Genomic DNA, 21,597 nt, shown 5'->3' on the forward strand with positions numbered 1-21,597 from the left:
AATAAGCCGAGACGGCAAAGACTGATATCTACAAAGATTGAAGCCCAATATAGGCTGAAAAAAGCGTCAAGAGATTACAAGAATACCATGATTGCTGATTTGCTCTCTGTCCAGCGCAGTTATTAAGGAGCCTTTTACATGTGCGACATAGACATGGATGGTCCAACCTTCTCTGTACTACTGGTATCAACTGCAAAAACTCACCTACCGGATATGCCATAGCAAGTTTTCCAAAAATGGCAAGAAGAACAGACTAAAATGTTCGTCCACACTGCACAGGAGTGCGCTTGTCTAGCACTCATCCATCTGGCCAGAATGGCCTAGTCATTCGGCATACCCTCCATCTCGGAGAGGCGTCAGCTTGTACTGATAAGCAACGCCAACACACCGGATGAGAACAAATGCTGTGAACCAACAGTTGCTTTCGAGGACTTGACGATACCAAGCTTTGAGCAAGATAACAAACAAGACCTGACTAGGACCAGAATGGTTTATTTGGTCGGACCAACTCTGCGCGACACATGCTGAGAGACAGACAGTCTGGTTAGTGGATTCTTGTGAATGCAGTCAGAATGGGGGGACAGATGTCGAATAAATGGATTGTACTGGCCATATGCAAGCGGGCTTTGAAACGGGTCAATGACTGGCTATCAGGACATCCATCGGATACTTGAACACAGAGAGCGAGTTTTGCTGCATGAAGATGTCGTATCACTGACAAGACACTTTCATGTCCTAGGATGTCCATAGGTTGATTCGAGATCGAGGGATTGCCACGTCAGAGCAGCCTGGGCCATCATTTCCGGAACGCGGTTCGTACTTTAAAGGCTAGCAGGGCCCGGTTCGGAGTCCTAGAGAGCTGATAGGATGCGACTAAGCCGATGTTGCAGGCATCGCTCCCCACCCAAGGGGGCGAAATTCCGTGGTATTCAAGATGTCAGAGCTCATGTGCAGGTGTGGAGAGGCTAGATGAATGTACTGTGGAAAGGTAAAGGGGAGATATGCCGTCCGTCCCTTGGCTTGTACAGTATGGAGGGTGAGCAATGGGGTATATGCGGATAAAACGCTTACGTCCAAGTTCTTACGGCGTATGGAAATGAGCCCCAGCAGGCTCAGCAGCAAGAAATATTAGTGGACCCAAATGGATCGCTCATAATATCTTTGGCGGATTCATCTTCCACCTTCAGCTGAACCAGGATGCGTGGCTCAGTTCCAGTTTTGGTTCGACAGTTTGATTTGATAATTGGAATGTGCGGGGTTCATTGATAGGCACACTTTGTGCCGCGCTGACTTGGAAGGAGCCGCACCAAACACACAACTAAGACAACACTCTTGGATCATCTCCTCAGGAGACTCGCGCGGGAGATTAGCATCTGAGAAGCCAAATAACGAGTGCGCGATTGACTGCGAAACCCGTGAGATCGGAGCCGACTGATCGTCAAGTCACGTTGCCTTCTCTAATATTAAGAACCAAATATCACGAATCGAGCGAAACCTACATAATGCAAATAGCGTCGGATAAGAAGGGGGACAATTTCCGGAGCCAAAGCGTCGAATGAATATAATCATTGATTGGCGGGGCTGCTTACGGGTCCATTGGGTCTTGGACGATCTCCTGGGGTTACTCCATCGAAGCGCTCGGATATAGCAACCACCGCGCAGCATGCAACAGGGGAACAAGTGACAGTCTTGCTAAATATACACGATATTGCGACGAGAATTCACTCTCGTCAGGAGAGTAGACTGTAGTCCCAAACACAATTCCAAGTCGCAGATGAAGTTTCCCTGTCCTTTTGGTCTGGGTTTGATACTCCTAGAGTATGAGAACATGCACGGTCTGACTTTTTAATATGCATCTTATAGAGAGCCATGAGGCAAATATAGAACGGACGGCGCCAATTCCACCTCCGGCTGAAATCATCACGCAATGTGATCTTCGCTGCGCTTAATCAATTAAAAAGGGGCTCTCAATTGGTGCAAACTAGCTATGTTTTTCAGGCCACTGTACGGGGTGTCGGCGCTGGTTTGAAACGCGAATGCAGGTATGCGCAAGATAGCATGGTGGTAGCCCTGGCGGACATGGCGACCGTCGGCGCAGAGACGGCAATGACAGCGCACGCCAGGTATCGTTGGTTTAAGACCAGGCATCACTCATTCTCCGGTTCAGGAGGTGGCTGATGGGGTGGTCCAGGCGTGCCAGCTGAGCCTAATAACATTCCGACCAGGTTCATGCAAACCGCGAGCCCAATTGCGGGCAGTTTCACATATTATGCTTCTGGGATTAGACAGGGATATCAGGGCACAGAAACCAAGATGCAAGAAAGACACCTTAGCCAGTGTGAACTATCGCTGCACACCCAAAAGCGGCACCAAAGAATGGGTACTAAACCCGTAATCCTTCCCCGGACTAGTGGCAAAAAAGTCTCGAGGCACGGCAAGCGGGATGCAGATGCAAGGCTTTCTCTAGTTTCTAGACCAGGGTTATCTGGAGAACGCCATTGAAGAGACACGCCAGATTGGCAATAAGCGCGCGATGGGCTCCCAACGCGATCGTCAAATCAGCACGCGTAAAGGGCTTTTCATCACAATCCACGCCAAGCTCCCGCGGGTAAGACTTTCAATTTCGAGTTTATGTCATATTTCGAGATCCTCCTCTTTCCCCTCTCCCTTTAACCTGCCGGAAGGAGGTGGTCGCGCGAGCTTGTGCCTGAGGCGTGGAGATGAGAGCTGAAGGGAAACGTGGCTTGTTCAGGACGGACGGCATCAATTCATCGGATGTCTGATCTCCCGGTCCTGCCAGGAGATTAAACCCAGAACAAGTATAGAAGCGAAGCGGATTATCCCAACTCCTTTTTTTAGGAGAGATGAAAATAGGAGTAGCTCCATTGTTATATCAGGGTCATTATTGAAGCCCGAGGGCGAGATTATTAGCAGCAAACACTAGTTAGTACGTACTTACTTACTCCCCTAGCAATTGGACGTTTAATGAAAGCATCACGATGGGCCAATAATCTCCATCCTGTGCTGCTCGTAACTCCGGATTCCAGAACAGGCAGGCCGGAGACCCGAAACGTGGGACGCGAGACTCAATGACGACATGGGTCTAAAAGAGGGAATACAGAACGCGCCCCGAGGAACGGATTTATCGATGCATCCCGTCCCTTAATAGTAGAATATTGAAACGGGATTTGCCATTGAGCGACCGACCACGGCAGTTAGATTGCTCATGATATTCATCCCGGATGACAATATCTCGATTGACAAAGTCCACATATTACTTAGTTACTTCACCCCTTTCAAAGGGGAAACAGCAACAAAATATGATTCGGCACAAGGCTGAACTTGACCGCTGAGTAATAATCTTTCTTTTTCTAGAGCTTTGGGGTTAAATGTGGAGTCGTTTATTTACACTACAATCAGACCCGCTCTTCTGTTTTGCACTAAGCCAAATTCCAGCTAGCGCCATGTAAGTACGATCTCGGTCTGTATGTATAGGTAAGGACCCTTACTCGGTATCGTTCTTCAGCATACGTCTTGGAACGTATTTATACGGGTTTATACACTGCTACCAACCGGTACCCTACTGGTACCTACTTACCAGGCAGGACAGGCAGAAACTGACAGAAAACAACCTGGACCCATAGAAAACCGGCCGTCAAAAAGCACAAAGCATACCATGGTTGAGGCTCTCCGCTGCCCCAGTCGTAAGAGGACCTGACCTTACCAGAAAAGGTCATATTGTCTCTCGAGAATATTGGTGCGGCTTTGGGGGGCAATTCTCGCGTCGTCAGATGGGCGTTTTGTCACCAATTGGCAGGGTCTCTATTCGTCCCAGTCCATGTAGTATTCGGATGAAATACTTGACGGGCAACGTGGATATCTTTTCCACACATCTTTTAGAGGGATACTGTGGGATACATCTTGCCCACTATTTAGTAAAATGCCTCAGATCGTGATGCACATCGTTGCAGTGGATGTTGAAAAATTTTCTTCCCTCTTCACCCCACATTATTGATACGAGGTGCATGTCTACTAAGTAATGATATGTGTGTCCCTCCCTTGCACTCCCCTCGATTGATTTAGATCATGACAAAAGACTGAGGACTCCATGACGAAATAATGAAGATCAATTGGGGGGGAGGGGGAGTTTCGACGGTTCGCGCCAAGTTGTGCTGCGCTTTTCTTGCCGACAACCTCTGACATCCATGTTCTCTCGTCCACCACCTTAAACTACGCTGCGCATACACTGGCTTTAGGAATCGTTAGGTAAAAGTCAACGTAGTGGACCCGAAACGGATATCAACGCAACAATGAAAAACAAGTAAAGTACGTATATGTCTCAATCGATCAATACCGGTAAATTTAAGATGTTGAAAGAAAGAACAAGAGAGAGAGAGAGAGAGAGAGAGGCAAATTTCGAAGCCGATAAGAGTTGACGAATACACCGGCCATGAAGATAGGTAGAGTACCAAAAAGTGATACACGTAGCATAATTCGAAGGACATACTACTATTAGTATAAAGAAACTTCTGACCTACCCAAAGATGGTCTGATCAAAATCAGAAATGTTGACTTGTTGAGCCACTACTACAACTACTATCATAATAATGCAGAAAATGCGACGATCAATTCGGGATTGAACATGCAATATACCGAGGGAAGATGGAACTGATCCTACTACATACCAATGTGATGTAGAACATTGGTTGCTGATACTTTTGTGTCTATACAAAACGAAATTCCATTCATCAACTCACCCAATCTTCTAGAATATTTCCCCTCTCTAACATCTGGTCCTCACGACCCAAGAAAAAAATACTACTTACTGTCCTTCGAATTTCCTTTTGACGAATTTGGTCTTCCTCCAACCGTTTCTTTCTAGGAGAAAAAAGATTCTGCTTGTCTGCCCACTTTGGCCCACACCACATCTACCCTCATCCGTTAGATGGGCAAGTCGAACTTCGTTTTTGCATACCGTACCCGTTGCCTCCCGGCTACCGCCATTTTGTGCGTATGGGCTAGCGCCTCCAAATATCGTAAGCCGGTTTCTAAGTGTGGACCAAAAGGTCGGAACTGCGGGGCCTTGGGAAACCGCCTCGTTTTTCTGGTTAAGAAAACGCCCGCTAAGTTAATAAAGTAGTAGGTAGTAGTGGAATAGTCCGTTTTATATGGCTGGGCGGTGACTGGGCGAGTCGGTGACAGCTTTGATTTTACTACTGGTGATGGCTACGCTGGCTGGCCCTTGATTGTCCTTCACAAAGGGAATGGGTTCAAATAATGAAGTGAAGGGTTGCTAATTACCCGCCCGTGTGTGCCTCTTACACAATTCAGAATTCCAGGAATTTCTTAGACGACTTTTTTTTTTTTTTTTTTTTTCGTCTGCTTCCAAGATCCGCAGTGGGTTGTAAATAATTTCGGGTCCCGAATGCGGTGTGTTTATATGGTACAGGGAACTAAGGAAGCAGCGTGGAATGATATAGAAAGGCCAGTCAGTGTATTGGAAAGGATTGTATGACACCTTTCTAGTCTACGATGGGATGGATAGGGACTAGTGAATAGATGGTTTGCATTTTTTTTTTTTGCCCCCGTCAAGCGTTAGCAGGAATGAGACTAAGTCATGGACGTTGATATGTCAAGGCTCACCGATATATCAGGGTATCCTCTTTGCTATGGCCCTAGTGTGGAGCGGTGATTACATCAAGAAAAATGCGTGGAATTCTCCGAGTCATATAGTGCACGAACTAGTTCGTATTCTAGAGTGATACGTATGATTGGGAAGGATGAAAGAAGAATCTCGGCCCTTCTGGGGCTATCTAGATACTACAAGAAATAATGATATGCACTGAGGATATTCCGTCAGAATGGCCCTTGCATGGGGGGCGAAATAGTAGTTACGGGATGTTACACGCGACCAATCATCGACGTAAGGAACTCATGGTTGGCCTGGGGAGAAATTATGACCATGTACTTCATCCAGAGGAATGCATAATATCAGTGCAAGGACGGTTACTAGTCTGCAGGTTAAACAAGGATTCGTTGATTGGAGTAGAATATATCGAATTGGAGTCTGCAGGTACCCAGCAAGGAGATGTCTATTGATACATCACCCGGAGGACGCTTAAAATAGTTAGGTAGCCACTTTGATTAAGGATGGGGTTACGAAAGCAACGCATTCTGGATCATCTCTACATGCATGATGATATCTTCATAGTATCATTATACATGTACCCCATGCGGCGATTGTCCATACATTGAAGGAGGAAATAGATTGTTCCTCCAGCTAGGGTCTTGTTTCTTCTATTTCCATACTCCCGGCGGGATGGGGGATGGTAAGCGGATGTAGTGGACGGGAAGAAGGCGGATAGGCTCCAGCGGCTACCGTGCATTACTCCAGAAGCCTCATAAGGGTCCCTGGAGCGAATAAGTACCAATAATGTAAGCCTCACTCATATTTGGTGGTTTTGTAGTAAAATAGAAAAGATCCCAGTGGTGGAGATTTGTCCGGCCAGTTGCTATTACCTAGGCAACTTGATAGTTACCGAGATTCTGTGCACTTCTTACCAATTGATGATTCCTTACAGAATGTATTGAGTCCACGATCTGCAAAGAATATGTTCAGATAGCTAAGCCTCACTTCGATCGCTCGCCACAAGTCATGTACAAGCTAGACATTCATTACACGAGTGCTATAGAGGGTAATCTACTAATCGCGATCGGCTGGCAGCTTGGCGCCTGGAGGCAATGAAGCAAACATCCTTGTCCGCACTAAAGTGCCCCTTTTACCCCTTATTGTTCATCATGATTGAATGTGCTGACGAGGGCGACCGAACTTGAATGGTTTGGTCATGTAATAATGGATGAATGAAGGAAGTATGTATCTTCGCCAGATACCCCGGTCCCGCAGGTTGCTCCTTTCTCCCGGCATAGTGCGAATGTTCCCTATCCAGCATTCCATCATGATAAGAAAACACCTAGATGCATCGTATCTTGTCCACAGGACCAAAGCGCCTGCATTCCGGAATCGCCAGCATGACATACTAGGGTAGGAGTTAAAGATTGGAGGAGATCAGTCTGAAGCAAGGACAGCCTGCAATTGTGACCAGAGTTAGCCACCTCAATTATACACCAAGACCAGATGCAAGACACATAAAGCTCGGTGGAGAACGGACAAATGACAAGTGACAATGTCAGCCCGTCTCAGCCACTCCCGTCCTCTGAATAGGCATGGCTTTGGAGGACCAGGGATTGTAGGAGCATACGGGAATTCGAGGCTCGGGATTAGAAGCTATCCCTGCGCCGAGTATCGAGAGCGTTCTGGCCACCACCTCAACCTTGAGTTTTCAACAAAGCTCGGTGTGGATGTATCCAGAGATCCGTGATGCTTCACTCTTTCATGAAACTAGCTTTTTGACCGTTGAAGAATATTCAGCCAGCCTTGTGATTTAGACTTCCCTTACTCTCTTGAGGTCTACCATGGGTCATATCTTTACTTCTCAGTCACAGGTCAAACTTTGAGTCGCTCATAAACCGATACCACAATATCTTCAATCAGCAGATTTGCATTCTTTATCGGTGTAGATGATTGAAAGGTACGCATTCAGGGTTACGTCCCGTTACCTCTCTGTTAGATTTCGACAGGTACGAGGTTGCATGTCACTGATTGCCGGTTCGACCAAATGTGCAATGTCCACGGGTCAATTCTGCTCTCCGTAGAATTCACACCAAATCGCGTCCTTTGTCAATCGTCATGATTCTATACGTCGCATTCATGACACCTTCTTAGATCCGCGAACCGCCTACTCCGAGCCATTGGATGAACAGTAAGTTGCGGGAGGCCACCCCCGCAAGGATACCTGCGTCACAGGAACTCAAAGAAAAGCGTCGTCGGTATGGGTTACTCGGGCCATCTCGCGCCAGTGCAGCTGTACTGCATCAATGGCACCCCAGTTTCTAGTAAAGGAATAATGTGTGCTATATGCCGGGAATCGGAATCGCCAATATTAACGGGTGATGAACATTCGTATATGGCCATCTTCCTACTGTAATACTGAAGGTTGCCTTACTGCGCAGAGACCGTGTAGTACCCGGATAGATACACACTACGGCAGACCTCATCCAATTTCTCTCACCGTTTCTTTTGTGTTCAGCGATATGTGTGAACCGGGCAACACTACAAGATGCAGTACGAAGCAAATGTGTGTCCAGTTCAGTCAAAGAGTTGAAAAAAGGCGAATTGAAACAGTAGAGTCAAGTTGAACTGCGTACCGTGGGCCTGGGCTCTGGCTACCCCTCTCCCGCGGATCATCTTGCATATGATCCAACAGCACAACCTCTCGTCTGATTTTGGTTCGAAACGAAGAGAGAAACCCCCTTGTTGTGTGCGAAACAAAGAGATCAACGGACTACGAGGAGGGTTAATTTTTTTTTTTCTCTTTGGTTCGGAGGAGAGGCCAAAGTCGATGGATCACGAGCTGTACAACAACAAGCCTCAGGCGAGGGGCGTAAGAGCAATCATGGTAGCGACTGGTTGTGAATGGTCGCAGAAGGATACGCGATGTACCGTAGCCCAGTGCGGGTCGGGCCAGTCAGCAGTCGATGAGAGAGAGAGGGAGAGACGCGACCGCTCTCCCACTACTATGGAACTAACTAGATACTACTTGTTATGTTGTAGTAAGGTACGGGGATGTGAGTTCTGGTTTTCTAATACTTACTGTATGTATGAAGACAACTTACATACTTTGGTTACTATACTTACTTACGTACATCTACCTGCCAAAGTAGTAATAATGCGAACCATTCGATCGAGCATGATTACGGGCAGTCACCAGCTGAAAAAAAAAAAGAAAAAGTCCCAGTCGGCTACTCCGCATTTGTGGGTAATCCGAGCGAGTCGTCAAATAGCAATTCGTCCTTATAATATGCTGAAGGATAGGTAAAGTTGCCCGACCCTAGTCGACCTGACGAGTTAAGAGGATAGGATGGATAGATCGAGGGATTCAGTGAAATGGGAGGGTCAATTGTGTCCATGGAGAGAATGTGTCCAGCATTGTCGCATTAGGGATCACACATTATTATCTCAACTACGACAAATAGATTAAAATTCCTTGATAACGACGACTTTGGTAGGCCCTCCGTACTAGTTTAGTTAATCGTCACATTGCAGCAGACCGCAGCCCACAATTGAAGTCGGTTTGTCTACAGACTAACTAATTGACTAGAGCGCAACTGACACACTGCTCACCCTAACTAGATAGGTAGTGAGAGTTTAGTTTATGGAGTAGCAGGGAAAGGCCTAATGCAAGAGAATCGCAGCTCCAATAAAGATACATACACGGTACGCTTCTCTGTCGCATCCTAAGGGCCCAGAGAGAGCAGAGGAGAAGAGAAGAAAAAAGAAAGGTCACAGAGCCAAGGACCGGAGGTGTTCCTGGCCTGAATCAGGGAGGCAATGGCTGGTGAGGACTGGCCGGTGACGAGGGAGATCACCCCACCCCGAAGCCCACCGAAGGAGCGCTGGTGCTGGGACTTTGCAGGTTTAGAGGGTCGAAAGGCCGCCATCGAAAAACAGGTGTCTCCCCTACGGGTGAACCGAGGCCAGTCGTCTGGTACAGCCCAGAAGCAAAGAAAGTCAATCTCCAGCTAGCATTGCAACTTGCAACGTCAAAAGAAAAAACCTCTCTCTCTCCAGACTTATCGATTCCCTGGTTTGAGAGGGGATCTACCACCTAGAAAGAACAAAAAAGTAGTAGATAATGTTGAAAGGTGTTAGAAGAGTGATGATGCCTGTGCCCCTCTGGATGAAAGTTGGTCCCAAATGAAGGAAGAATGAATAGGTAACCAAAGGACGAAGGCATACGGCCGACCGTAACTATACGGTGGTATACTAAACTCCCACTAGTAGGTACCCGCCCCAGCCCAGTACCTCCCAGTATCTCCCGTCTCTACCGCTGTACCGCATCCATACCCTTACGTACTTGCCTGTATGTATGTACCTCTAGGGTAATAGACTTTCCCTTTTCACAGTAAGGGCCGCTCCTCCGGGGCTCAGGCCGCGTTAGGTTGAGGGTGTATCCGATGCGAGGTTCTGCAAAAGGAGTTGTCTATTGCTCGATGTGATTCTGGTCTGTGAGGGCTCAGTTTCTTCCCATTCTCCTGGTATCTTCCAGTAAGATACACCAAAGCGCCCGGGCTTTCCTCATGCGCTTCCGCTTGTTCCACAACACAAGTAGATGGTATTTTTGGCCCTGGAGGACATGCTTGAGTTGTAGACCTTTTTAGCACGTTTCACAAGCATCTTATCCGTACCTTTGAACACGAGTTTGATGGTTCTGTAGGCCAAAAGATCAAACGTATGGAGGTGGAAGTAAAAGAAAGAAGAGACACCAGCCAGCCAACCGCCCATTTTGGTTGGTCAGATACCGTTGGAAACCGAGATGAAACGAAAACAAAACCATACGCTTACCTTCCAGCCTCGGTACGCGATACCCAATACCACCATTCATACGGGAAAAGCGTCATGGGTTACGATACAGCGTGGGCCAGCTAACCTGCAGCGATCCTCTCGAGACTTCTATCTCCGGCCCTCGTCCCATCTCTTTAATCCTCTTTTTCTCTTCTTTCTACTACACCCGTCTGGAGAGAGAGCAGCTCCTCCTCACTTTCCTCTCCTCCTCATTCTTCTTATCTTCACCTCCTCTCCCTTCCTTCTCTTCCCCTCCTCCCCCTTTCCTTACCACCCGCCAATTCCTTAGGAGAGAACTGAGACTGGTCTACGAGGCAGAAAAGACCGTTGACTGTCCTATAACAGTCGACCACTTCTTCAGCCAGTTGCACCAGCTCTCCAGTCGAGCCGTGTCCGTCAGCTCTCGCTTCGACGTCCTCCCCTTTCGACGTTTGTTAACTCAAACGGCGAATTCCCCCCCGCCCCTATCCGACTACCGGTGCCCTATCCGTGACATCGACGGATAGACTCCCCTGACTTCAGCTCCTGCCGGTTAGAAGAGCGAAAGAGAAGGGTTCTTTTTTTTTTTCAACGCTTTCTGTACATTTCTATATCTTGGTTGTGATCCTTTGGGAGGTGAGAACACTTTTTCTTTGTCCTTCAACCCCCCCTTTTTCCCCCTGCTTGGATGGTCGGGGTTTGAGTGGTGGGTGGGTGGGTGGGTGAATGGGTGGAAGTGGAAGACACTCTGGATGATAGTTCGACCTGCCTGGCACCGATGGCAGTGGATGTCAGTGAAGCTTTCTGCCAGCCGAGCGAGTTCCCCATGAGCCCAATTCGAATGAAGTCAGCAATTCCTTATTTCGAACTCCGAGACCTGTCACATTTCCTTCGAGGCGTGGAAACCTGAAGTCTGAGATGACCGCAATTATACGTCGGCAATGTCACAATGGAAGTGCTGGGTTAAGGATATTCGGACAGTGGCTGCGTATAGGTCGGGGGTTATGGACAATGGCTCATTGAGTTGGGTGCGGGCAGGGAATGCAGATGTTGCAGGTCGGATGTCCTTTCCCTCAGCCTTGGCCTGTCTCCATTCGACAGTACATGTTGCCAGAGGGAGAGGATCGTCCTTATCTTAAGCAACGAGGTGGATCGGAAGGAGGAGATCCTCATGTGCCCTGAAGAAAGAATGCGTAGCACGGCTCGTGCATATTTGACGGGGTCGACCCGGACCCTCATACATTGGCAGACCACCAAGAAGCTTTTACCTTTTAGTCACAATTGGCGATTGAAGGAAAGAAGAGTGATGGTTGTTAGATGATGGCTAACCTTTCTTTTTGCTCCTTCAACAGACAGGTTTTTCTTCATTAATATCTCAATTTGGCCTCGATTTAGCCCCCTCCCTTTAATGTGGATTTTGGCTCTCTAAGCGCTTATCCCCTGTCGCAACACCATTCCAGTCCTGTACAGGGACGTTCGAAAGACACTGGATTGCAAACTGTATGTGGTGGTCATTCTTTTCTTTGCACTTTAATCCTTTCCCCCCCCTGACGATTTCCCCACCCCTTCATAGGGTTCGTGCCTGTGCTCCTGTTTCCACATTCCGGAGCACACGCAGGCTTGCCAGTTCAAGCATCGGTTCCTAGGGCGAAGGCGTTTACTCGTGCTTCGTCTTTCGGACTGGTATCCTACAGAGTACCATCTCAACGGATCATTCCTGCCTGTTCCTAGCCAGCCTAGATGCCAGACACGCCGTCACGGTAAGGGTTGCATCGTGCCCTCTGCCCGAAGGCTTTCAATCTGGGTTAGTATACTTTATCCCCAGGGAATCCCCTTTTCCGCCCTCGATCTTTGGGCCTTCCTTTCTCACCTTTCAATCCTTCCCTTCACCTCTATATCTACATTACCATCCTTTGGCACTTCACACTCGTTTACAGATTTCCTTAATCTTCTAATTTTAATACTACGATTTACTAATAATTACCTTCCTTTAGCTCCGGCCATCACAAGGCTCCGCTCCAGCTGTCTACCCATCCTTCCCCTTTTCAATACCAGGCTATCGTCTCTTGTGGCCTTTGATTTTAATATTTCCTAACTAATTCCACTCATTAATCCCCTAATCCGACGACTGTCACTCTCTCACCTCCGTCGTTTCTTGATCGACACAGTTATCAGGTCCACTCTTTGAATACTCTTTGGGTCGACGTTATTACCAGACCGACATCATGGCCTACCACAAGCGCCCCACATCGAGCTACCAGCCCTGCGATACTTTCTTCGTCGAGTCCTACGACGAGTTCCCTGCCCCCCGTATGGATCCGAAAGAACACGCCAAGTTGATGGCTCGCGAGCGTCAGTACGCCATGGCGGAACAGCTGTCAAAGATTACCAGCGAGGAATTCCGTGATGACGTTCTGGCGCACATGCTGGACATGGATGCTGCCACCCTTCCGGACGTCGAGTCAATCGATATCCAGACTGAGATTCAGTGGTTCATGCGTCCATACCTGCTCGACTTCTTGATTGAAGCCCACACAGCATTCCAGCTCTTGCCATCGACCCTCTTCCTCACCATCAACCTTCTTGACCGTTACTGCTCCAAGCGTGTTGTTTACAAGAGACACTATCAACTTGTTGGATGTGCTGCCTTGCTCATCGCAGCCAAGTATGGCGACAAGAAGGACCGCGTGCCTACCATCAAGGAACTCAAGTCCATGTGCTGCTCGCTATACGACGACGACATGTTCATCCAAATGGAGTGGCATGTGCTGCAAACACTGGGGTGGACCATTGGACACCCGACTGTCGATAGCTTCTTGCAGATGGCCGTGATGGATTGCCCGTATGATGCCGAGGTCGAGCATCTAGCATTGTACATCTCGGAGATCTCGCTGTTCCATCGGGAATTCGTGTCCAAGCCATCGTCGGATCTCGCCCGGGCCTCGTTGGCTCTGGCGCGCTGCATCCTCAACCGGACTCAGCCTCGTCACACAGAATGGGCGTCCCAGTACGACTCGATGACGCTCGTGGGTCTGTCGCAGCAGCTTCACCAACCCTCCCAGGTACTTTCCAGAAAGTATTCCTCGGCTCACTACTCCCGTGTGTCCAAGGTGCTGGAACAATTCCTTGCCCGTCAAGCTTCGATCGCAAGCTACACGCCCCCCAGCCCGCAAACGGACGTTGTCCAACCCGAGCCCAAGCCATACGAAGGCGAGATTGGGCTTGCTACACCGCAGAAGGCGACCCAATCATCGGCAATGGCGCACGGTTATATCACACCGCCAATCACACCGGAGAACGAGGCTTTTGCCAATGGTGGTAATCCCACCTTTGCCAAAGGCACAGCAGGAGCTAGTGCTTGCTCGCCATCGCCGACACCTCCGCCCAGTATGCAGTACGTGAGCTCTCACACGTATTCGCAGGACACCACGTACCAACAACAGTTCCTCCAGCCCAACATGTCATTCAGCACTGGTTACTGAACTCGACACGAGGGTTGAAGAAGCTGCTCATCAATAATATACCAACATATTGCTTGATACCTGAATACGATGTATTTTTGCATCTTGTGCCATAACTGCCGATCTGGTTGGAACCAGAACCTATACAGACCTGGTTCTACTTCGACACCAATTTCGTTCTATCTCCGTCTTTGTTTCTTTGTCTAAAAATTGCATACCCCATCTCCTTGTCTTCCGCATACCATCTCTCGGGACTACCCCCCGTTGCATTCAGCTTGTTATTTCTCTTCTTCTACAACTAGCATTGCAAGCGCGAGCCGTTCGAGTACATTTGCATTTATGTTTTCGTTTTCCATCACAGCCCATGGGTAGCGTCACACATTCCTACGCTTCCTTTAGTGGATTGCGATGACCAAGCTGGGTGTTTCGTTTTAACTTTCCCTTTCTAGTTCTCCCCTTTTTTCCCTATCTACCCTTTCACAACATTCATCAACCTTGTCCCCTTCACAACACCCCTACATAAAGAACATTAATGTGGCTTAACCTCTGACCCCATGTTTCCTTCTATACACGCAGGTCGCATACAAGACCCTGCACCGTGTTTTCTATCCGAGCACGGTATCTCTTTTCTTCCTGGTGGAATGAGGTCCCCCAAAAAAAGCAGAAAAGAACAATGTCAAAACCGACCAAAAAAATCTGTGTGGTCTGGGGAGGAAAATGCAAATGAGAAAATACCAAACAGATATGAATTTTTGTTATTTAATAGTTGGAGAGAGAGAGAGATGCAGATGAAGGATCTGTCATCACAACAATTATGGACCGGTGGATGAAAATTGACCATTCCATTTTACCTTGACTACTTACTATACCTACTTCTTTTCCATCTTCATTTCCCTCGTTCATCCGGATGATACCTTGATCGATCGATCTATCTCCTTAGTTTTCATTTTTCCCTTGTGATTCGATCTCGCATTTGCTTTCCTTTTCCTTATTATCTCGTGGAAAGTCAGATCTTGAGCGACTACATACACATACACATACCCGATTATACTATTAGTATCATACCCTTCCGAAGTAAGCTACATGCATAGACTACCCTCTAGACAATCCCACATACCCTGTACACCCATGAATCATTCAATCAATCAATCAATCCTGCATGCGCACGCGCGAGTGCCCGACATGCCCGACTCGGGCCAGTCCGTCTTGGCTACAGCTGCCTGCCACAATGGGAATGCCATGGATTATGGACTTGGAGTTGCAAAATCCTGAGATATCATCTTGCAGGGCGGAGGGTAGTAAGTGCCAGGCTTCTAGAGAATCTATATGACGGTGAATTAAGTTATCAGTGCAGCTATCTATGTGATGATAGAGTGTATTTATACATGTTAGTAGTGGAGACAGACATATTCAACAATAAGTGCTGCTATAACAGGATGAAAAACTCGGCAGCATATTCGAAACGGAAATTTGTGTTTGCTTGCTTGCTTGCTATTGTTCTGTACTGTAGGCAGGGTGGATGTTGTTTGTCTGTTTGCTTGCTTGTCTGTCACTTTCCGATCTTGGCTGGCCGTTGATGCCGCTGCTGTGCATGCAATGCTTCATGCCTTCATGCCATGTAGTCAGTCCCTACTACTACTCTCATCTACATACTGTAGCCTGTCAACCTGCCTGCCTATCTTCTAACTTACCTATTTTGGTAAATGCCAGGAAAGTAGGTAGGTAGGTAGGTAGCTTGTCTGCCTGAGCAATCCATCATGCATGGACGATGTCGTGTGCAGTGCGTGTGGTCAGGTGATGTGCTGGCTGGTATTACTAGTCATGGCAAGTATAGTTCTAGACTTCCTTTCTGCGCCATTCTCTGTGTTATCTGCAGATGCGGAGAGAATTGAGAGATTCGGATCGTATGTCTGTCTTTCTGTCTGTCTGTTCATTTTGTGTGTGCATGTGGGTATGTGTACGTATGTATGGATAACGACATGCCAGCACATTACCACGGAGCATAAGTCAATTGTCGATAGTGTGGGGAGTGTATGGAGTCTGTTGGGATGTGACTAGAACAACAGGATCAGGACAAGACAAGTGTACACAGTACAGTACGTCAAATGGGGGAGGTATCATGCCACGGGGTAGAGAGTGGGTAATGAATGCAATGGAATTGCGGGGAAGAAAGTGTTGTCAGTGTTACTTTCTTGGTTTACTGTTTTCTGGTGTATGCAGTAGATATGCGATGGGGGATGGATTGGGTTTAGTCGGGTTGGTGCAAAGTCAATGGGAGATAGTAGCTACTGTGTATGGATGGATGGATGCATACACTTGTAGTGGTAGTAATCATGACAATTAGATTATCTGGTACAACCTCACTTAGAGTGTTATCCAAGTAAGTACTGTGAAATAGTATGTGTGACATCAAAATAACGACAACAACAATCCAAACCAGTCAACAGCAGATGGATAGTAATTGGTAACAGTAGAGCATCAGTCATGTCGAGCAATAATGATGGTACATCAGGGTGAGTGTGTGTGTTAGTGTGAGTGTCTGTAGGAGGCTGGTAGCCCGCGACCAGCGCAGCACCTGCCCACCCGCCCCAGACTGGGCCGGTCGGCAACTGTCATGGCCTGAGTATAGGCGATGCAGATGACTCCGCGTCCAAGTCGGACGAGAGAGCGAACGAGCGAATGAAGGAATGACATGACATGACCGTGATATGACATGAAGCACATAATAATGACAGGAGCCGAAAAAAGAGGTAGTCCTGCAAGATCAAACCCACGCTATGCGGAATGACAAAAGCAGAAAAGGGAGGGCAGAGAAAAAAAGCATCAGCACGATATGGTACAGCCAGGAAAGAAGAAATAATAATAATAAAAAAAGGGATAGGAAGATGGTGTCGCGGTTGCTGCTGACAAGGGACGGCAGAAGCAAGGGCTGGCCCGGAACTATGCCGTCGCTGTCTCAAGCGTAGATAGACACAACCGGGTTAGAGTTCGTGTCCGTCCTCGCTATCAGTCTTGCCAGTGGATGGATGGAGGGATGTAACACGTGTGCCTCGTCACAGTGTGAGGAGACACGGAGCAAAAGGAACACGAAATCTCCGAAAGGGTAAAAGAAACCAAAGAATACAAGGGCATGGCGTCGGAAATCCGAAAAAGGGCGTCAAAAACAAAAAGAGGCACAATAGTGTACAATGATCGGGAAAGGAAATCAAGTCCAGAAGGTAATCTTGGACGGAAGGGCCAGACAAGAATCCGGGGCAACGATTCGCAAGGGAACCGACGGCAACGGAGAGAATGGGAGACAGACAAGAGACAGCAAAGGATGGCAGCGCTGCAATGCAGCATTGTCAGGGGGGCGGTGACAAGAGTCCAGATCCAGAGCATGCCATTCCATCCGTCGGTTGCCGGTCGAGAACGAGAGAGACGCCGAAAAGATAGTTGACCAGACCAGCTGTCGATCCGTCGCCTCACTTTTGGACGAAGCCGCGCGGATAATCGGCCCTTCCGGCGACAAATAGTCCCCAGCAACTGCCCAGCAGCGCTTCCGGAAGGGAACTCCCCCCGACTGGAGGGTTTGGAGGAAACCAGGATGGGTTTACTTCCACCGTTGCTTGTCCCAATCAGAAGGTCTCGTTTCATCGTAGATCTGCCCTCCCCGGTTGTGGACAATCACCGGGGGTTGTGTACGGCGTGGGACAGCATTGGGCCCTAAGGAGAGACAGACGCCGGATTAGCTTCCGTGATCCAACAAGATGTAGATAGTAGATTTGAAGTTGCAGATGGGGGGAAAAGACATACCTCGTAGATCTGAGACTACAACACGGTCACCGCTGCTGCCACTGCTGGACAGGGTAGAATTGGAGTCGTTGACTTTGTGAGGCATATTGATGGTAATTTGTAAAGAGAAGAGAGATGTGAGATAGTTGAGTAGATTGTAGCGTAGGAGTCAGAGAGGAAAGTAGATTTATATAGTAAGTAAGTATAAGGATGGCAGTCGGTGGCGGAGCAAGGCTCAGTACGAGGCCAAAATCCGAAGTGTAAGAGAAGAGGTGAGAAGAAGACGATGAGAGAAGAAGAGGATAGATGAAGGTAGAGTAGAAGTAGTCAAAGACTAAGTAGTAAGTAGTCTTTGGGTTGAAGATGTTGTTGATAGTAGAGTTGTAATAGTAGTTAGTAGTTCTGTGGTAGATGGAAAAGAAGCGATTTCCAGACGGACGGCAGGAGGCTTTTGTATGTTTTCCCCGGAGGAGGGAAGTATAACGGTATCCAAACGGAAATAGAATAGAAAGCAAAGCAAAGCCAGAATAATGCTCCAATCCAGAAAAGGATCAAGTCGAATCAGATCCCGTTCAGTTTAGCTTCCCCCCCAGGGACTTGGATCTAGACGGTAAACTCACACTTCACTAAGCCAGCCATGACGGAGAAGCAGATCGATCATCTTGCAGGACTGACTAGTCGGTGGGCTCTGCTGCCTTCCATTCTTTCCCCCCTCCCTCCATTTGCATTACCAGCCTGCGGCGGCCTGCTACATGCTATGCTACAGGCTACATACTAGGTACATGCTACGAAAGCATCGTCGATCCAAAAGAAGTCCGCGACACAGACGTCATGGGGTGGCCCCCAGGCAAAAGGAAATCGAATGTCTGGAATCCTCGTCGAAGCCTCGAACTTCGCCCGGGGGTGGTGGTATCCACCGCCCCTGCCAGGGGCGAAATCCAAGGACAAAAAGACGAGGCAGCAAACCAGGTGATTCGTCATTCTAGTGACACTCTCACGATGGGGGATGAGTAAGTGTTTCAATTGGGTTTGGGGGGGATGACTCTGATAGGAGAGTTGCTATGCTGATAGCCTGAGCCTGAGCCCTGGAGCCTGAAGGGGAATGAATGGGAGTCAGAGAGCCTGGGAATCAGAGAGCCTGGGAGCAACAGGCAGGCAGGCAGGCAGGCTTCCCTCGGCACCGCCCGTCAGTCATCAGGCAATGCCCTCAGGAGACTGTGGCTGGAGAGTTGGACAGACAGGCTGAACCCGCTCTCCTTTCTCGTCTGGCCGAAGAGCCTAGGTGATGTGGCGGTACGAGGCTGAGGCAGTCATTTCACCAACTGGCCTTGCCTTTGGGTAACTACTAATTAGTTGGACTAGTTGTCGACAACTCAACTTTTGCCAGTTGCTGATGCTGTCCAAGCTGGAAATCAATGCTGGTAAGGCCCAATACCTTACCGACTCGCCTTGGGTCACGGGAAGCCAGCTCCCCCTGGGAATGTTACCCCCTAAAACCAGGGATGCGTTTGATGATTGGGTCAAATCTGTCACAATAATCGTATTTTACAGCCTTATACCACCCCCACAGGTCACCTGACAGTCGCCCAACTATTAATAACGAGCCAATATTACACTTCCCATACCACCATCCCATAGATAACACACCTAACCCAATTGGTGTTGGCCCCATCCATCCCGAAACAGTAAGAGTGGAAGGGGACCTGAACCTCAGGCACACTTTACTCATAGTAGTCTCGACCGAACCGAACATCTCCTCTCTTCCAAGTGGATCAACATCCTCCACACCTAATTGACTTCCTTACTATCTACGGAAACTTCCTGTGTTAGCTGGCAGCAAAGCAAGCTCCAGTTTATTAGAACGACCCGCGAAAAAAAAGTCCAAAATAGCAGTCGTCGTCGTCGTCGTCCTACCCAACTGGTTTACTACTATTCCTGTCACACGGACAAAGTACGGTTTCACCCTACCTTAGCTAGGTAAGGTAATTTGAACATCGCAACCCATCCCCATCACCGACTCGACTAATCACTACAGTATCTACTGTATGCCGTGTATTGTACTCGAGATAGACCTGCCTCTCAGGAAGGGGGGGGGGGGGGGGGGAATGGATCAACCACCCATCCACACCACTCACTCACTCACCCCCTTATCTCGGGTCTTAGCTTTTCTCTAGTCGCAATAAGAACCATACTTTGATGAAGCCCGATAATTAGGCAAGAAGTAAAGCAGAAAAATAAACAGCTCATTCTTCCAATAATAGTCTTGATGATGGTGATGATGATGCTGACGATGGGAAAATAGCTCAAACGTTTCAGTAAATGATAGATGGATGGATAGATAGCTCCAAGCTTATTATCAGGGTAATTATCATTCCCCAGACTATATTACCACCATCAGCAACTATCTACTTCCGGATCTAGTCAGTAAGCTACCTTAGCAGAGTAAGCAAGCTACACTAGAGCTAAATCCAGTATGTAGAACCATACTTGGTTCCTTTACCGACTCAACTCGCTTCACCTCCCTCCTTTTTTTCCATCCAAGTAGATTAGATTATTGAGACATACTAAGGCAATATGGAGTAAATAATTTAATCCCCCACCCCCATCACATCATTATTATCCTCGGGTAATCACATCCATCCCATTCCATCCTATACCTACTAATAGTACCGGAATAATAAATCAGACCATGCACATGGAAGAGAGAATAACTACTTACTCACCGCTACAATCATATAATTCGAGGGGAAGATACAGAGAAATCACTCACTCATTACATGTTCTACTAAGTAACTAATAAACTCCCAACAATACACCTTAAAGACCTACCTACCTTAGTAAGCACACCGCTACATCCCTCCATCCATCCATTCCCACTCAACCGACCGTGCCCATATTACCCATCCAGCCCGTCTGTCTGTCTGTCAGGTACAAAAGCAAATCCAACTACTGACGTGACGTGACCCCTTGTGACCCTCCTATGAACTATCGCCAGCTGTGCCTGCATCACCCACCCCTTATGTAATATCTTAGTAACCAAAACTAACTAGCAGAACAGTAACTACTAACCCAGTTAGGTCTAATACTATTACTAGTACTAGAGTACTGTAATTGGGTTAGTCCCAACCCTGCCAGGTCAGGCCAGGTCAGCAGGCAGGCAGGCAAAGAAAGAACTAGACCCGGATCTGGGTTAGTTAGTCCCCCGTAAGTTCGAGAGAAGAAGAAGAAGAAGAATAATAATAATAATAATAATAATAATAATCACGACAATGACGGAAAGGAACGAAGGCGAAGGAGCCTGGGAAATAAAGTGAGGCGGGATTGGATTATTGTGGCTGGCTTGCTTTGCTTTGCTTTGCATGGGTAATAATGGAAGGTTCCTGAATGGATGGTTGGTGTTTATTTATTCATTTAGTACTATGTTTGCACATTTATAGTAGTTAGGTGCATACATGCATACATCACTGGTAGGTCATATTGGGTGAGTTACTTTGTACTTCACTTACTGAGGACAGATGGGATGGATGAATGGACGGTCGAAGTGATGCTGATGCTGAGGACTGGCTGGGGTGGATGAGGTGGCTGGCTAGTACGGATGGGGGTTAGTGGGCTGTGCTGTGCTGTGCTGTGCTGAGTTCGAGTTGGAGTTGGGCTTGGTCGGTGAAGACCAACAACTATGTACTTACTATGAGAGAGGGTATAGGATTCATGTTCTACGAAGGATTGCTAGAAGGTATGAAGGTATGGGGCTGTACTCGCTAAGTGTAAAGATGCTATACTACCATGTAGTTTGATGGTTTGATCATGACTTCGTAATTGCGCCCACAGATTATAGCTGACCAGTATATACCCTTGTCTTCGCCTGACGCCACACACCATTCTTCGTACGGCTACGAAGATGGTCCATTGTTCTCCCTCTTC

At 47.8% G+C, this 21,597-nt stretch overlaps 7 protein-coding genes across 7 annotated transcripts; 5 read left to right on the forward strand and 2 right to left on the reverse strand.

Moving 5' to 3' along the window:
* Positions 1 to 16: 16 nt before the first annotated feature.
* Positions 17 to 1,191, forward strand: BO85DRAFT_472555 (uncharacterized protein; the record flags this gene model as incomplete). The annotated part of the gene is made up of 7 exons (XM_025662561.1): positions 17 to 225; positions 296 to 323; positions 361 to 489; positions 762 to 812; positions 910 to 954; positions 995 to 1,022; positions 1,079 to 1,191. The coding sequence occupies exons 1-7, from the start codon at positions 158 to 160 to the stop codon at positions 1,189 to 1,191; spliced, it is 462 nt and encodes a 153-aa protein (XP_025510473.1). The 5' UTR covers positions 17 to 157.
* A 760-nt stretch (positions 1,192 to 1,951) lies between these two features.
* On the forward strand, positions 1,952 to 3,004 carry BO85DRAFT_472556 (uncharacterized protein). The gene is made up of 4 exons (XM_025662562.1): positions 1,952 to 2,170; positions 2,306 to 2,380; positions 2,475 to 2,608; positions 2,721 to 3,004. The coding sequence occupies exons 1-4, from the start codon at positions 2,059 to 2,061 to the stop codon at positions 2,781 to 2,783; spliced, it is 384 nt and encodes a 127-aa protein (XP_025510474.1). The 5' UTR covers positions 1,952 to 2,058; the 3' UTR covers positions 2,784 to 3,004.
* Positions 3,005 to 3,590: 586 nt separating this feature from the next.
* BO85DRAFT_472557 (uncharacterized protein) lies at positions 3,591 to 5,296 on the reverse strand (the record flags this gene model as incomplete). Its single annotated transcript, XM_025662563.1, has 3 exons — positions 4,976 to 5,296; positions 4,155 to 4,194; positions 3,591 to 3,719 (listed from the first exon to the last, which is right to left on the reverse strand). Exons 1-3 carry the CDS (start codon positions 5,002 to 5,004, stop codon positions 3,591 to 3,593), a joined length of 198 nt encoding a protein of 65 aa, XP_025510475.1. The 5' UTR covers positions 5,005 to 5,296.
* Positions 5,297 to 8,179: 2,883 nt separating this feature from the next.
* On the forward strand, positions 8,180 to 9,145 carry BO85DRAFT_198204 (uncharacterized protein). The gene is made up of 2 exons (XM_025654503.1): positions 8,180 to 8,685; positions 8,779 to 9,145. Exons 1-2 carry the CDS (start codon positions 8,313 to 8,315, stop codon positions 8,934 to 8,936), a joined length of 531 nt encoding a protein of 176 aa, XP_025510476.1. The 5' UTR covers positions 8,180 to 8,312; the 3' UTR covers positions 8,937 to 9,145.
* A 1,288-nt stretch (positions 9,146 to 10,433) lies between these two features.
* On the forward strand, positions 10,434 to 10,968 carry BO85DRAFT_383568 (uncharacterized protein; the record flags this gene model as incomplete). The annotated part of the gene is made up of 2 exons (XM_025656522.1): positions 10,434 to 10,533; positions 10,757 to 10,968. 2 exons carry the CDS (start codon positions 10,434 to 10,436, stop codon positions 10,966 to 10,968), a joined length of 312 nt encoding a protein of 103 aa, XP_025510477.1.
* Positions 10,969 to 12,173: 1,205 nt separating this feature from the next.
* Positions 12,174 to 14,190, forward strand: BO85DRAFT_198268 (G1/S-specific cyclin). The gene has a single exon (XM_025654504.1). The coding sequence runs from the start codon at positions 12,667 to 12,669 to the stop codon at positions 13,921 to 13,923; it is 1,257 nt and encodes a 418-aa protein (XP_025510478.1). The 5' UTR covers positions 12,174 to 12,666; the 3' UTR covers positions 13,924 to 14,190.
* A 3,304-nt stretch (positions 14,191 to 17,494) lies between these two features.
* On the reverse strand, positions 17,495 to 17,782 carry BO85DRAFT_492899 (uncharacterized protein; the record flags this gene model as incomplete). The annotated part of the gene is made up of 2 exons (XM_025663803.1): positions 17,495 to 17,607; positions 17,698 to 17,782. The coding sequence occupies 2 exons, from the start codon at positions 17,780 to 17,782 to the stop codon at positions 17,495 to 17,497; spliced, it is 198 nt and encodes a 65-aa protein (XP_025510479.1).
* Positions 17,783 to 21,597: the final 3,815 nt, after the last annotated feature.

This window comes from Aspergillus piperis (genome assembly GCF_003184755.1).
Source record: "Aspergillus piperis CBS 112811 unplaced genomic scaffold BO85scaffold_30, whole genome shotgun sequence".
NCBI classification, from domain to species: domain Eukaryota; kingdom Fungi; phylum Ascomycota; class Eurotiomycetes; order Eurotiales; family Aspergillaceae; genus Aspergillus; species Aspergillus piperis.

Excerpts from the sequence above, each read along its gene's own strand:
- BO85DRAFT_472556 (XM_025662562.1), top strand. The coding sequence starts at position 2,059 with ATGGTGGTAGCCCTGGCGGACATGGCGACCGTCGGCGCAGAGACGGCA. Across the intron at positions 2,381-2,474 it reads AAAGCGGCACCAAAGAATGG|ACCAGGGTTATCTGGAGAAC; the intron begins GTACTAAACCCG and ends TCTAGTTTCTAG. Across the intron at positions 2,609-2,720 it reads TCCACGCCAAGCTCCCGCGG|ATGAGAGCTGAAGGGAAACG; the intron begins GTAAGACTTTCA and ends TGAGGCGTGGAG.
- BO85DRAFT_198204 (XM_025654503.1), top strand. The coding sequence starts at position 8,313 with ATGATCCAACAGCACAACCTCTCGTCTGATTTTGGTTCGAAACGAAGA. Across the intron at positions 8,686-8,778 it reads TTGTAGTAAGGTACGGGGAT|TAGTAATAATGCGAACCATT; the intron begins GTGAGTTCTGGT and ends TACCTGCCAAAG.
- BO85DRAFT_198268 (XM_025654504.1), top strand. The coding sequence starts at position 12,667 with ATGGCCTACCACAAGCGCCCCACATCGAGCTACCAGCCCTGCGATACT.